Raw genomic sequence first — 15,404 nt, 5'->3', positions numbered from 1 at the left:
GAGATCCGAGCTTCAGGGTTAATTGGGCTTGTAATATGATATTGGGCTTCAAATGGCCTGCACAAGAATGTAATTTATATTAATAATAATAATAATAATAATAATAATAATAATAGATAAAAATAGATAGAAAAGACCCGGACAAAAACGGGTGTCTACAAATTTTATATTCGAAGGTTTTAAAAATTGAAGAAAAATTAAAGGTATTGATACTACTTCCTTGTGTATCAATATTATTATATGAGTTTCAATACATAAATCATATATCAATATTATACAGAGATTCGATGTTTTTTTTATAAAATTAAATACATAATATTGATACCCTTTTATGATATTGTTACTAACATACCAAAATACATAGTTTTAGACATTTTCAAACAATCTTTCATGGATGAAACGAAACCAACTAAAGCCACAACCTATATAAACATATTTAATATGCAAATAAGGACATGTATATGGATAATTTTAGGTCTAAGCAACTAGGGTTGAGCGTTCGATCGAGTCGAGTCAAAATATTTTGAGTTATTCAAGTTGACAAATCTTATTTTATAACTCGAAGTTGACTTGAAATTTCCTCGAGTCGGATTTATAAAATTTGAGTCTAGTCAAATTTTCGAGTTTGTATTTAAATTTAATTGTAAATATATACAATATCATGACATTATTTGATTCCAATTTAAATGATATTTTATGATCATATACAATACATATATTTGTTTTTGTAACTTTTTCATATGTGATTTACTTATACCATACAAAGTCAAGTGACTTGACTTAAACTTCGACTCAAACTTTAAAATAAATTTACTAATTATTAAAAATTTCGAGTTACTCGAGTTATATTTTACAACTCGATTTGAACTTGAAATTTTTTCGAGTTGAGTCGAGTTTATGAAATTATGACTCGAAGTCAATTCTTGTCGAGTTTTTTCAAGTCGAATCAAATCGAATCACCCTATGAGCAACCACTCAATCTGACTTTAGCATGACAAGTAATTTATTTACTTAAAACCTACATAAAGACATTCAACAATTTCCATAATCCACATCAATTTATCAAGGTTCCTTTTCATCAACCCTTAACACAATACAAAACATAAATAAATTGTTCCCATGAGTTCATGATTATGAGATTGATATATCCACAGGGGCATGGTTGGGGCGGCGCGAACTGCGCGACCGCGTAGGGCCCCAAAAAATGGGGCCTCAAAAAAATATATATATAGTTGCGTTTTTCCAATAAAAGCCACTATAGATATTGCGACATTTTTTTAAAAAACGCCATTATTATTGTGCAAGGCCCCAAAAATGCCCAAAAAAAATTATATATAGTGGCGTTTTTCCAATAAACACCACTATAGATGGACCTATTGCGACGTTTTTCAAAAAAAATACCACTATTGTTGCCCCGAAATCGAATATATCTAAAAAATAGGGCCCCTTTATAAGAATTTATACAGGACCCCCTAAAACCTAGCCACGACCCTGTATATCCATCATGTCGTGTTTGTGAATTTCGTTATGTATTTATATTTATATTATTTCTTGCATTACATAGGTGTCTTCCTTCGGATCTCCTTCGGAAGTCACATTTTCGCTTTGATTCCTTTATCCATCAAACGTTGAGGTCTTTCGAGTTGGTCAAAATCTTTGGAGCTCTATATCTTTTGGAGTTCCTTAAAGCATCCAAAAATTCATGTCCTTCACAAAACTACATATCTTGAAGGCGACCTTTGGTAAACTCACCCGGTTTACAATCTAATATCTTACAGTTAAATATATTTAAATGTTACTTAGAAATAATCACCATCACGCTAGGTTTGATACCCTAACATGTAATGCTTTTAAGAAGGGATAAAAATAAAATTTTATATAGGGACAAAATAAAAATTCAGAGGTGAACTAAAATTATAGGAGCAAAACAAATTTTTAATAAGTAAAAAAATTAAAATATATAATAATTTTAAATTTTAAAATGACGATTTTACCTACCTATCCATTCGTCATCCTTGCCTTCTAAGACTCCTTTCACCTTCACCATCGACAATACTGGTTGGTGTCAGGTGTGGTTTTCCTCGTGTCATGTCTGTCTTAATATTTGAAGTACAAAAAAATTTGGCGATTTGATCAAATTGACACCCTTTAACCGATTATCTTCCTTTTTAGCACCATTTAATCTATATTTCTCGAAGTGACACCCTTTCGGCTGAGGTGGTGAAAGGCGCATCCCCGGGGACGTTCTTTATCTGGTTTTACGTTGAGTTGGATGCCACGTGTGAAAGGCGCATCCCCGGGAACGCGCCTTTCATTAAATGTCTTAAATGCCCATCTGATTTTTCCCCAACTACCCCTCCTCCTCCCCTATATAAACCCCCTCAACCCCCCTCATTCTTTACACCAAAATCTTCTTCTCCTTTCTTATATAACTCAAATTCTCTAAATCTTTGAGTTTTAAATTTCTTATTAGTAGTAAGAAATTTATTTTTCAGTTATTTTTTTAAATAGTTATTATATTTTATATTAATATAATTATATAAATATTATTTTTTATTAAAATAATATTTATATAATTATTATTTATTTAAATTTATTAATTATTTTTTGTGCTAATTATTGTTTTTTGTCTACAGTTATAATGGAAAGTGAAATGCTGCTGCGATTGGATGCTGACCATATCTCCAGACATTTTAGCGATATGGTAATATTTTTTTATAATTAATGTTAATATTTATTGTTTTGTTTAATTTAAATTTATTATGAATTTATATTAATTTTAATTTTTATAATGCATATTATTTAGGATACTGATCGTATTTTAGAGACATTTATTAAAAATCCAGGTATTCCGACACCGGAACGTATTTTGCCATTTTTGGCTTCTACCGGGTTCGGATATATTGCAACAATCATTGGCGGTTGTAAACTCGAACCTGTCCTAATTTCTGCATTGATTGAGAGGTGGAGGCCCGAGACACACACTTTTCACCTTCCATGTGGAGAGGCTACAATTACATTGGAGGATGTCTCTATGCATCTGGGGCTTCCCGTCGACAAAAATATGATGTGTGGTATGGCGGATGGTGATTGGCAGTCAATGTGCATTGATTATCTTGGAGCTGCTCCGCCAGAGTTTAAAGGAGGTAGAATAGCTTTATCTTGGTTGAAAACTAATTTTGAGGTTTTAAATGAAAATGCTTCAGAGGATCAAGAAAAGGCATGTGCTCGGGCATATATTCTATGAATAATTGGAGGAATATTGATGCCCGACAAATCTCGCAACCAGGTGCATTGTATGTGGTTGCGGCATCTGATCGATTTTGATGAAGCTGGAAGATATAGTTGGGGCGCTGCAGTTTTGGCATTTCTCTTTAGAGAAATGTGTTGGGCGACGAATTATAAGAAAACTGCTATCAGTGGATATCTCCTGCTTCTTCAATCATGGGCGTGGTTCTGTATGCCTTTCTTATGCCTGATCGTGAATGAACCATATGTGTTCCCCTTATTGTTGAGGTAATTATCAAACTAAATTTTGATTTAAATATTTTTAATTAAATAGGGTGATATTTAGTTTATATTATATTTCATAGGTGGTTGATGAAAAGAAAGAACCATAGAAGTATACCTACTGGGTTAGAGGAAATTCGTCTACTTATTGATACAAAAGCTGGGTCTGAGGTATGTTTTTACACCTGTTTAAATATTAATATTTTAATTTAAAATGCTAGATATAATTAGAATATTTTATTTATTTGAATTGTATATTTATATTTCAGTTTCAATGGATACCTTATGCGATCGATGAAGTAAAGGCTTGCATCCCACCCCACCTTGGTGGGTCATTAGAGGTTTGGATATCGGTTATACCTATTATATGTTATGCTATTATTGAGTGGCATCCAATTGATCGCATGCTCCGTCAGTATGGTTGTATGCAATGTATTCCTGGAGCACCTAGGAATTTAGATGACGTGGATAACATAGATAGACGTGGAAAGAAAGATGTTAACTGGGTGGTGAGACACAAAGATTGGATTGCGCTTTGGGAGAACTGGTATGCACAGTTGGCCCCTCGACAATATTACGCTGAAACTGGTCATATGGTTACAGATAACTATATGGACTGGTTTAATAAAAATGGGAAGCCGTTTCTACTTTCGGCAGAAACACGAGGGGTTAGAATTCCTAGGCGCCGAGAAAGACGTCAACCGTCTCAATATCATCATCCTCCGACACATGGACGGAGAGAAGGTGTTACCTATTCTGCATCAGTCCCACCACAACATCCTTATCCACCGATGCCACAATGGTACATGCCCAGCCCTCCACTTCAGATGCCATCTTCTCAGGGGTATATGCCAAGCCCACCAGTTCATATGTCATCTCCGCAGGGTTACATTCCTAGCCCACTAGGTTACATGCCTAGCCCGCAGGGTTTTATACCATATATAGGTGCATATACGGCTATGTTTAATGATCCAACATATGGTTCATATGCATCTTATTTGGCTGGTGGTGCTTCTCCTCAGACACCTCAATCTCCATCTGGATCACAGACATCGATGCCAATGTTTCCACAGTTTTCACAGTTCCCGGGGAGCGGTGGGATGGTTACTAGTACTCCTCCAGGGTCGTTATTTTATACAGACCCTTCAGCCCCTTCAGCGTCATCTACGCCAAATGAAGAAAATGCCGATGATTATGATAGTGAAGATGAGGAGACTGAAGAACAAGTTCCACGAAGAAATCCTCCGCGAAATAGACAACCACCACCATGTGGAACTCATTCGAGAAGACGACATCGGTAATCCAATTGTATTTTAATGTTATTTAAATAGTTATATTTCAGAAATTTATGTAATTTAGTTATGTTATTTAAATGTTTCATGGTTGTTACTGCCAATATTTTTAATGTTATTTTTTATTCAAATTTAACATTAAATGTTTAATAAATGTTTTTAAAATATAAATTATAGTATTCGAAATTTAAAATTAAAATACAAATAATATTATTCAAAATATAAATTTAAAATATAAATTATAGTATTCGAAATTTAACATTAAATTCAAGTTAATATTCCAATTGTATTCTAAATTAAAAGTTATATTCCAATTATAGTTCACAGTACTTAAATTGAAATTAAATTTATCCATTCATATGATTTTATCATTAACATATATATTAAAACGTATACATTAAAATCAACTTATCACTTCACATTTATTCGTAAAAACATGTCGATGTTCATTCCATACAATTTCAATGTCACAATAAACTTATTTCTTCACATTTATTCAATTTATCCATAACATTTTATCTAATTTATTCAAACTTCACATAACGTTTTAATTTAAGTTATGAACTTAAATTTATCTATATATATAATTTTATCCTTAACTTGCTGAACTTCCAAAAGAAGTTAAATTTTGGTTATAATTTACCTGATTTCACCATCCATCTATAGTTCCCCAGGAACGCGCTTTAAAGTCCCCTAAGGAATAATAGGTATTGACATGAATAGTTCTCGGGGGACATAAGTGACATAATAGGTTAATGATAACATATTCGCTGACAAAATAATGGAAGGCGCACCCCCGGGAACGCGCCTTCACGGTCCCCTAAGGAATAATAGGTATTGACATAAATAGTTCCCGGGGGACATAAGTGACATAATAGGGCAATGATAACATATTCTCTGACAAAATAATGGAAGGCGCGCCCCCGGAAACGCGCCTTCACGGTCCCCTAAGGAATATTAGGTATTGACATGAATAGTTCCCAGGGGACATAAGTGACATAATAGGGTAATGATAACATATTCTCTGACAAAATAATGGAAGGCACGCCCCCGGGAACGCGCCTTCACGGTCCCCTAAGGAATAATAGGTATTGACATGAATAGTTCCCGGGGGACATAAGTGACATAATAGGGCAATGATAACATATTCTCTGACAAAATAATGGAAGGCGCGCCCTCGGGAACGCGCCTTCACGGTCCCCTAAGGAATAATAGGTATTGACATAAATAGTTCCCGGGGGACATAAGTGACATAATAGGGCAATGATAACATATTCTTTGACAAAATAATGGAAGGCGCGCCTCCGGGAACCCACCTTTACGTGAATAGTACCCCAGTTATAGACACTATTATATGCAACGTATTATAAACTTTCAAAACAAACTTCAGTTCACAAGCTTTGATATTCTCAAACTCTAAATTTCTCAAAAATCTCAATCCTCTATTCTCTAAAAATGAGTCGTTTTTCTGCTGTTGTTTTGTATGATGGAGAAATTAAACAAGCTAAATAGGGGGTTGTTTTTGAGTCAGATCATTATATCCCCTTAACCTTAAAGAGAAACATCACTCTTGAGGAGTTAATCACAAAAATTTTGTTAAAGATTCGTGTAGCAAGCTGGAGAAGACTATCTTCACTTCAGTACAGATTTCCTACTGAACTTTTTCCGCTCACGTATACATCATTTCAGCTTTCAAACGATGATGATGTTTTTATGATGGTTGATGCTTATATGGGAAGTTCACAATCTCTTATTGAAATGTATGCGTCTTTTATTGAGGTTCGTGCTTCTCGTGGTCTCCCATATTCCTCTCACTTTGGCATTGTATATCAAGCTGATCAAGTTGATAGCCCGACACAACTGATCTGTAATGATTTCACATCATTAATGGCGGATCCAACACCAGATGCCATGCCATCAAGTTCAGTAGGAAGGCATTCATCTGCAACTGCTTATGATCTCAACCCACGTGGTTTCACCAATAATCCATATGGCAACATCTCTTCTACTTCAAGGGGTAGACATTCATCTGCCAATGTTTTCGACTTACATATGGAAATGCCAATGAGACGACAGTCTATTCACATCCCATATGATACAATGGCCTCAAGTTCAAGGGGAGGACACACAAGAGGGAACTTATTTGACCTCAAAATTAGATTATCGGAGGAACCATCATATCCACCAGAAGAACCTCTTCGGGAGCCAGGTGCAGATGGTGCTGAAACGGGATTATTCGTTGAACCTGACTCACCACAATTTAACGTACATTCCGATGATAACGAGGATGACGTTCCGATAAATACAACACCAGCCGAACTTCCTGCACATATGTATGGGGCTGATTATGATACAATGTATGAGCCTGAATTTCCGGATCTTCCTGATGTTGGCAACTATGGACTTCAATCAATAGTTAATGATGGTGATTTACATATTGGAATGGAGTTCGCATTGAAGGAGGAAGCAATGATGGTAATAAAGAGTTACAATATTCGTAACTCAGTTCAGTCCCGAGTTGATCGATCTAACACAGAGAAATATGTCTGCTACTGCGTCCAACGTGACAACGGATGTCAATGGATGGTTCGTGTATCAAAGAGGAAGAGGAAGAACAACTTATGGGAACTAACCAGATACAACAGTCCTCATATGTGTTGTGCAATAGGTATAAACCAGGATCATCCCAACTTGGACTCCAACATTATTTGCTAAGTAATCATGCCCATTGTGAAGCAAAGCTCTCATATAGTTGTTGCAGTGTTGATTTCTGCTATACAGTCACAATATGGGTACACTGTCTCATATAAAAAAGCTTGGTTGGCAAAACAGAATGCCATTTGCAAACTTTATGGAGAATGGGATTCATCTTACAACGAGCTGCCCAGTTGGTTTCATGTTGTGCAAAGACTCAATCCCGGGACAATTGTTGAGTTCGAAACTCAACATCATTACGTGAATGATCGAGTGGTTCGTGATCGCTGCTAATTCTACCGTGTCTTTTGGACTTACCCTCAGTGTATTAATTCAGTCAAGTACTGTAAACCAATTGTCAAAATTGATGGTACTTTCTTGTATGGGAAATACAAGCAAGTTTTATTATTGGCTGTGGTCCAAGATAGAAACCGCAATATTCTTCCCGCTGCGTTTGCCCTCGTTCAAGGAGAAGACGCTGAGTCTTGGGCTTTTTTCCTTAAAAATTTACGTTTACATGTTGTAACCAGGGAACGAGTATGCATTATTTCATACCGAGGAGCCGGGATAAAAGCAGCAATAGACTCTTTGGGTACAATGTATAGACCTCCACATGTTCAACATCGTTATTGTGTCCGTCATATTGCTGCAAACTATTACGGAAAATACAAGAAGAACGATGAACGTCAATTAGTCATACGGATGTGTATGTTACTTTTCCCCAATTTTTCTATCATTTTCGTATTACTTATTTATACTTCATATTAACTATTACATATTCCTAATGGCTTAGGTTACGAACTCTTACCTCAAAGGTATGAGTCGATGCTACAAGAGTTGTTTGGAAAAAATAAGAAGGAGTGCGAGTACATTATCGACATCAGCAAAGAAATGTGGACAAATGCATATGACGGGGGGTATCGCTATGGTCATATGACAACAAACTTGGCTGAAGAAATAAATTCAACCTTAAAGAGGGCGCGCCATTTACCAGTCACGACATTGGTCAAAACGACTTATTTTCGTTTGGGTCAACTCTTTGCAAAGCTCGGTGGACAAGCTCTTACTTAGATGCAAAACAGTCATATTTACCACCCAAGACTAGTAGTTGATTTACAGAAAAAAGTAGCTGCATCAAATGGGATGTTGGTTACAAATTTTTCTCGCACCCGTGAATTGTTTCGTGTAACCGAAATGCCACGTCCGTTGTAAGGGATTGAAGCTAACTCTTTCAGAGTTAATCTGTATGAGAGGTGGTGCGATTGTGGTTTCTTTCAAGCACTCAAATATCCATGCTCTCATGTCATTGCAGCTTGCTCACATTCGTATTTGGACTACAAAAATTATGTTGATCCCGTATACCAACTTTCATAAGTATTCAAGGTATATGAATTTGAGTTTTCGCCCATAGGAAACGAAAGGGCGGAAACGAAAGAGACCCAGATGAGATTCAAACTTGGCTTACAATTGTACCAGATCCATTGCTATTGAGGGACTCAGGTCGTCCAAAATCTACTAGAATACATTGTGATATGGATATTCGGGAGAAGTCAACCGAACAAAAACGATGTGGGCATTGTAGAAACATCGGACACAATAGAAAAAAATGTACAGCTCTATTATCATCACATAATCGTTAACCCTTATGTAACCTAATATTCTATTTAAATGAATGTTTTTGTTTCTAATATTTAAATGTAATTGCATTTTATATAATTTCTCAATGTATAATAATAATAACAGATTAAATGTGTAATTATACTAATTTTATTAACTTATGCATCAATATTTTGGTTAAATAATAATAACAGATGACTAGATTGATAATATTTAAATAATTAAGTGATCAAATTAATAGATCGATAATCAAAATAAAAAATAAAAATATAACCATACGTGTAATATAATAATTTTATACATTTTTCATATAACTACAATAAAATAAAAACTAGTTTTCATCTGTTGTTATATCTGATTAATGTGGATAATACACTCCACCTTTAACACACATTAAAAAAATACATTCGATAATTATTAAATTATAGCTGAAACAATTTACATAATATATTACTAATTTATAATAACAATAAAAATAAAATTTTTATTATTAAAAAAAATACCGCGTGGCAACTGAATTAGTAAAATAAAGGTAAAGCGCATCCCCAGGGATGCGCCTTTCACACGTGGCATCCTACTCAGCGTAAAACCAGGTAAAGCACGTTCCCGGAAATGCGCCTTTCGTCATCTCAACCGAATGGGTGCCACTTCGGAAAATATAAAACAAACGGTGCTAAAAAAGGATATATTCGATTAAAGGGTGTCAGGATCAAATCGTCAAAAAAAAATTCTGTTGATTGATGTGGAAAAATAAGTGTCAAACATGCGGGGACACGTCAACAAAATAAAAGTAAAATCGACTAAGATATAGCTAGATAGTTCTAGTCACACCTGGACATTCCTACACATTTATGAATGTACATAATTATCTACTTTCAAATAATTCATAACATAAATTTAAATAGCAGTCTGCTATTAAAATAATAACAGTTTAGTATTGTTTAAAATTATTATTGTATTGGATAAATATACTTCAACTACTTATCCAAAAAAAGAAATTATTATTATACAATCACTATATTCATATTGATTTTAATAATATTTGTTATATATTGATTTTAATAATATTTTTTATGTCAACGATAATAATAAATATAATACAACTAGAGTTTAGATCATAAATCATAATTTAAATCTCTAATTCAAAGTCAATTGTGGTTAGGGACGGACGCATAATTTTATGTTATAGTGGCAAATTTGAATTTATAAAATTTTAGGGGACGAACTTGAACTTATAAAATTCTAGAGGAGTGAGAACAAATCTTCAAAAGAAAATGCATACATAAAATCTAAATATATAATAATTTTAAATATTTTTGGGATAATCGCCACCACCTATGTAACTTAAATTGAAAATCCAATTTTAAAAGTTCTAAAGCTATTTGCAGGGCTTTTTTTTATAACTAAAGTTTATATCAGTGGTAGCTCCCCTAGTCCAGGGTTAAGACATATCTAAGACTCAATTGAGATTTATATAGGAATTTATAGATTGCCTACCAAGAGTAACGATAATAGAATTTGAATTTGACCTTACAAGCTCAAATTCCTGAATCCTAACCACCTATGCAACACTGAATGTACAAAATTCCTTGGTAGCTATTTCCATGGTTGTGCTTTCATACTCTACCTTTAAAATTGAAGTTTATTTACTATATAAATACTGAATGTACTAATAAAATGTATTAAGAAAAATTAAATTTAAATATTAAAAATAATATTATTTACTGATACCTTCCTAAGTACCGAACATCAACCTTAAAACAAGCATCAAACATCGTAAAACGTTTGATATTACTGATTATACATTATTAATTCTGAATTGAGTTTTGAAAATAGAGCAAATTATATATCACTGTGATTCACAATCCCCACAAGTGTTGATCTGATGTTCAATTTTCCCTTGCTTATTAAACCCTAATACAAAATCAAGATTGTAAAGCAGGGGGATCATAGTGAAAGAGCATAGGAAAGCAAGCAACGGCCCGAAGATCCAAAGCAGCAGCGGAAGCGCCGTGTAGAAGAGCCGGTTCCCGACGGTGTTCAACACGAAACCTTTCTCGAGCAACTCCGATATGTACTCCGGCGTGACGACGGAAGCCGGGTCTTGTGGGGAATTGATAAGGATGTTAACTTGATTGATGAACCGGATTGATAAAGAATGGCAAAAGAAGGAGAAGAGGAAGATGCATAGGATGGTGACGTATTTTAGAGCCACCATCAGCTCGCCGTGAGCGCCAAACACGGAGTCGTTGATCGGCCGTTTGACGCTGTAAGTGCTGCTGATTACGGCGGCTAGACCGGCAGAGAGAAGGATGCAGGTGGTAGCCATTAGGGTTGATCCCATTATGCTGTTTCGTAGTGTTTGAACTGCTAAGATGTTCTTTTTCTCATTGTCCTGCATGCCACATGCACCATACTTGTGAAATCCAGAAAAAAAATAGTGGAAAGCAAAGCAATTTTTGATGTTTAAGATTTTTGTAGTTAAGTGGAAATGAGTTAGGGTAAACTACACATTTAGTACATCAACTATCGATCATTTTTGTTTCATTTTTTTCACCAACTATTTTTTGTTTCTAAATCATACATAATTTTATGTTTTGGTTTCATTTTGGCCTCTAACTATTAAAAAGTTAATGGTGATGTTGACATGTTACAATAAGATAAATATCACATCATCATTGAACTTTTCTAAAAGAATACCATATCAACAATTCTATTAATTTTTTAACAGCACATTATCAAAATGAAACCAAAATATAGTATTAGGTATGGTTTTGAAAAAGATAATAGTTAGATATCAAAACAAAATTAAAATAATAGTTGAAGTACTAAACATGTAATTTACCCAATAAATTGTGTACAATGACATCAAAAATTTAAAATTAAGGGGTGAATTTATAAAATTCAAAAAAGAAAGAAAACATATTACAAAACATAAAGAAATAATCTAAAATATATAATAATTTGAATTTTTTAGCCCTCAATCCATCTTTAGTTATGTAGCAGGTGGGGGAAGAGAGAGTACCTTCATCATGGCGGCGACCCAAAAGCGTCGACCGGAGGCATTGGTTCCGATGATGGTGGAGAGCGGCTGAGTCCGAACCTTATGCCATAGCCAGCAATGGTAAGCTAAGCTCATGGCTAAGCTTAGCGGCACTAAAACAATGTCCAAGTAACACGATTTCCACTCCATCTCTCTCTATCTTTCACAGCCTTACTTCTTTGAACTTTTTTTTCCGAGAGAATGGTGCTTTACTTCTCCTTTTTATAATGATTTCATGGGGGAAGTGTGAAGTTTAGATGTAGAGTGGGAGTGTCCAAAAATTAGATCATGCTTTTATGGATAAGATTTTTTTAATTCCATATCAATTCATTTAATATTACAGCCTAGAGGTGACGGGTTCGAGCACCCGCGATTGCAGCAGGGTGATTGAGCGTTCATTTAACATTTATAACCTAGAGGTGACGAATTCGAGCACCAACAACTGTAGCAGAGTGATTGAGCGTTCATTGTCAAATGGTTGAGAATATTTAGAACACACACTACTTTATAATCACCTTAGCTTAATAAAAAATTATAGCCTAAGAATAGACCCTATAATTTATAGGATAAAATACACAACTGATCTTCTAACTATAGGATATTACTTTGTTGAGACTATTAAAAGTTACGAAATGGTCCCCCGACTATAGGTCGTTGATTGGTTGAGTCACTCGACTATTGAAAGTTACAAAATGATAACCCGACTATTCATATGCTACAAACCCATCATTTTTCGTTAAAAAATCAATGACAAACTGAGCTGGACGTTAACTTGTTAATTGAGATATGTTAATCATTTGAGATTTTGGGATTAGATTTTATCATATCATAGTCAGCAGGTTAACGTCCAGTTCATATCATCATCAATTTTTAACAGAAAAAGACGATTTTGGAACATATAAATAGTCGGTTAAACGTTTTGTAACTTTTAATAGTCGAGAGACTCAACAAAATAATACTCTATAGTTAAGGGACCATTTTATAATTTTTAATAGTTGAAGGACTAAATAAAATAACGTCATATAGTCAGGGGCTTTTTTATTTTACCATATTTTTATTAGGGTGTAAATTTTTAAAAATTATATTAAAATTATAAAATTTTCAAATATAGAATTAGAGTATTAATAAAAAAATTAAATGTATAAAAGTTTAAAATTTTTAAAGGTATTACTATCTTATTATTCTTTTATTCATCCCTGATTTTCCATTATTTGAATGATAAATAGACCACTCAAGATTGTCACTAAACAATGAATTCAGGATAAATTTCTAAATTAATACTTATAATTAAATTTAATTCTTAAAAAGCAATGATACTTTGAATTTTGGATAAATTCGAAAAGTGTACTCAGTGATAAGAGTAGGAAACTAACTTTCAATTTATTCTTTTATTTTTGTTGTCTTCCAGTTCCAAGATTTCACCTGATTAATTTAGATCGATTCGGGTCGCCACCTAATTTTGATGTGTGAATCTCTTAGCGAGGATTTTCTGCATATACAATTGATTCTTTAAATAATGTTTAAAGTTTAAATTGTTACCTACCCCAAAAATAATAAGAAAATAATATAATATTTATGAGAGAAGAATAAACAATTTAGGAGAAAAACAAACAGTAAATTAATAAAAAAATTAAATAGCAAATTGATAGAATTTTAAATATGAATGATTAATTTTTTTTTGAATTAGGATTAAATTGATATAATTTATAAGTTTTAGAGATTAAAAATATTTTTATAATATGTCACATTATTATTCCTTTTGATAAATATATATTTTTTGGTTGCCCTCCAGTTCTAAGGCTTCGCCTTGACTAACCTGGACCGACCCGGATTGCACACATGGCTTTGGTTGCTTTGATATTTAACAATCAATGCTTTATTTGTAATATTATTTTAATTAAGTGATTAAAATATAATATTTTTAAAATAAAATGTTATTTTTTAGGGATCAAAAATTCAAAGAGTTACGTTTATATAATATATATTTTCTTAATTATTAAGAAAGATACTGAAAAAATATTGCTTAAAAATCACCTTAACTATTAATTTAAAATTATTTATGAGGCCATGCCAACACGAAGGTATCCCAACAAAATTTTTAATAATTCTTCGATCTTATATGTAAATATATAAGATAGTGTTTGTATCTCAACCTAGTTTTTAGGCTAAATTCTATTGAGAATATGGAACATGGTTGTAAATGTCATGATTTCAAGTTTAGAAATTTGAATATAATTTTATCTTTTCTTTAAATGAGAAATTGACATGTTTTAATTTTTTTTAACAAAAATTAGAAATAGCTCACGGTATTAATGAAGTTAGTTCAAGTGGTAAGCAACTTAATATCGCTTAAGCAATGTCTTAGGTTCGAGTCTTTGTGTATGCAGAAAATCCTCGTTAGGAGACTCACCCACCAAAACTAAGTGTATGACCCGAATCGGTCCAAATTAATCAGGATGAAACCTTAGAACTGGAGAGAAAAAAACAATCTACTCTCATTTACAACTTGAATTTACATAAAGTATATAAATACTAATATAAAAATATTAGTAATGAAATACATTATATAGAAGAATTTTATAAATGATTTTATTGTGGTTATATTTAATTCAACATACGTACACGTTCGATGCATAATAGAAATTAAAATTTTAAATTTTTTTAATAGTAGGAGGTGATTATAAAATATTATTTATTTATAATTTTTTCAGTCATTAACAATGTATATACACCATACATACATAAGTATTTGAATTCAGGACCTCAAAGAAGAACAATATTCCCTTTAATCACTAAAATTACTCAATGATTTCGAATTCTGATTGTAGATACATTTCTAATCACAAGTATAAATATATAACAGTGGAATGAGGCATTAGATTCATTAGGGAAGGTCGGTGGTTTAAATTTTAACTTTATGAATGAAGCAACTGAGTTGAGAGGGTCACTCCCATAACATATATTTGTTGTATATATTCTAAATTAGTCGATCAACAAATTAGATACGATATATTTTATAAAAAATAATTATAAGATAAATTAGAGGAAAAAGTTGAAACTATAAGTTAACAATCGTAAGATTACACTACATAGGGAAGTGGGGAAATGAATTTGGACTTGTTAGAAGGCAAAATTCAAGCCCCATGAAACAAAAAGCAGTTTGCTAGTACTGCCACTTTCCGACATTGAAAGAGACTACACCTTTCTTCCCTTTTGACCACTTTATGGAGGTGAGCCAAACTATATGC

General features: G+C 33.1%; 1 protein-coding gene across 1 annotated transcript; it reads right to left on the bottom strand.

Moving 5' to 3' along the window:
• Positions 1-10,947: 10,947 nt before the first annotated feature.
• LOC120152801 lies at positions 10,948-12,358 on the bottom strand. The gene is made up of 2 exons (XM_039164929.1): positions 12,139-12,358; positions 10,948-11,508 (listed from the first exon to the last, which is right to left on the bottom strand). Exons 1-2 carry the CDS (start codon positions 12,304-12,306, stop codon positions 10,963-10,965), a joined length of 714 nt encoding a protein of 237 aa, XP_039020860.1. The 5' UTR covers positions 12,307-12,358; the 3' UTR covers positions 10,948-10,962.
• Positions 12,359-15,404: the final 3,046 nt, after the last annotated feature.

This window comes from Hibiscus syriacus, unplaced genomic scaffold, assembly GCF_006381635.1.
Source record: "Hibiscus syriacus cultivar Baekdansim isolate YM2019G1 unplaced genomic scaffold, ASM638163v2 tig00111095_pilon, whole genome shotgun sequence".
NCBI classification, from domain to species: Eukaryota; Viridiplantae; Streptophyta; class Magnoliopsida; order Malvales; family Malvaceae; genus Hibiscus; species Hibiscus syriacus.
Note: the sequence above shows the minus strand (reverse complement) of the source record. Positions and strands in the feature narration are given on the sequence as shown.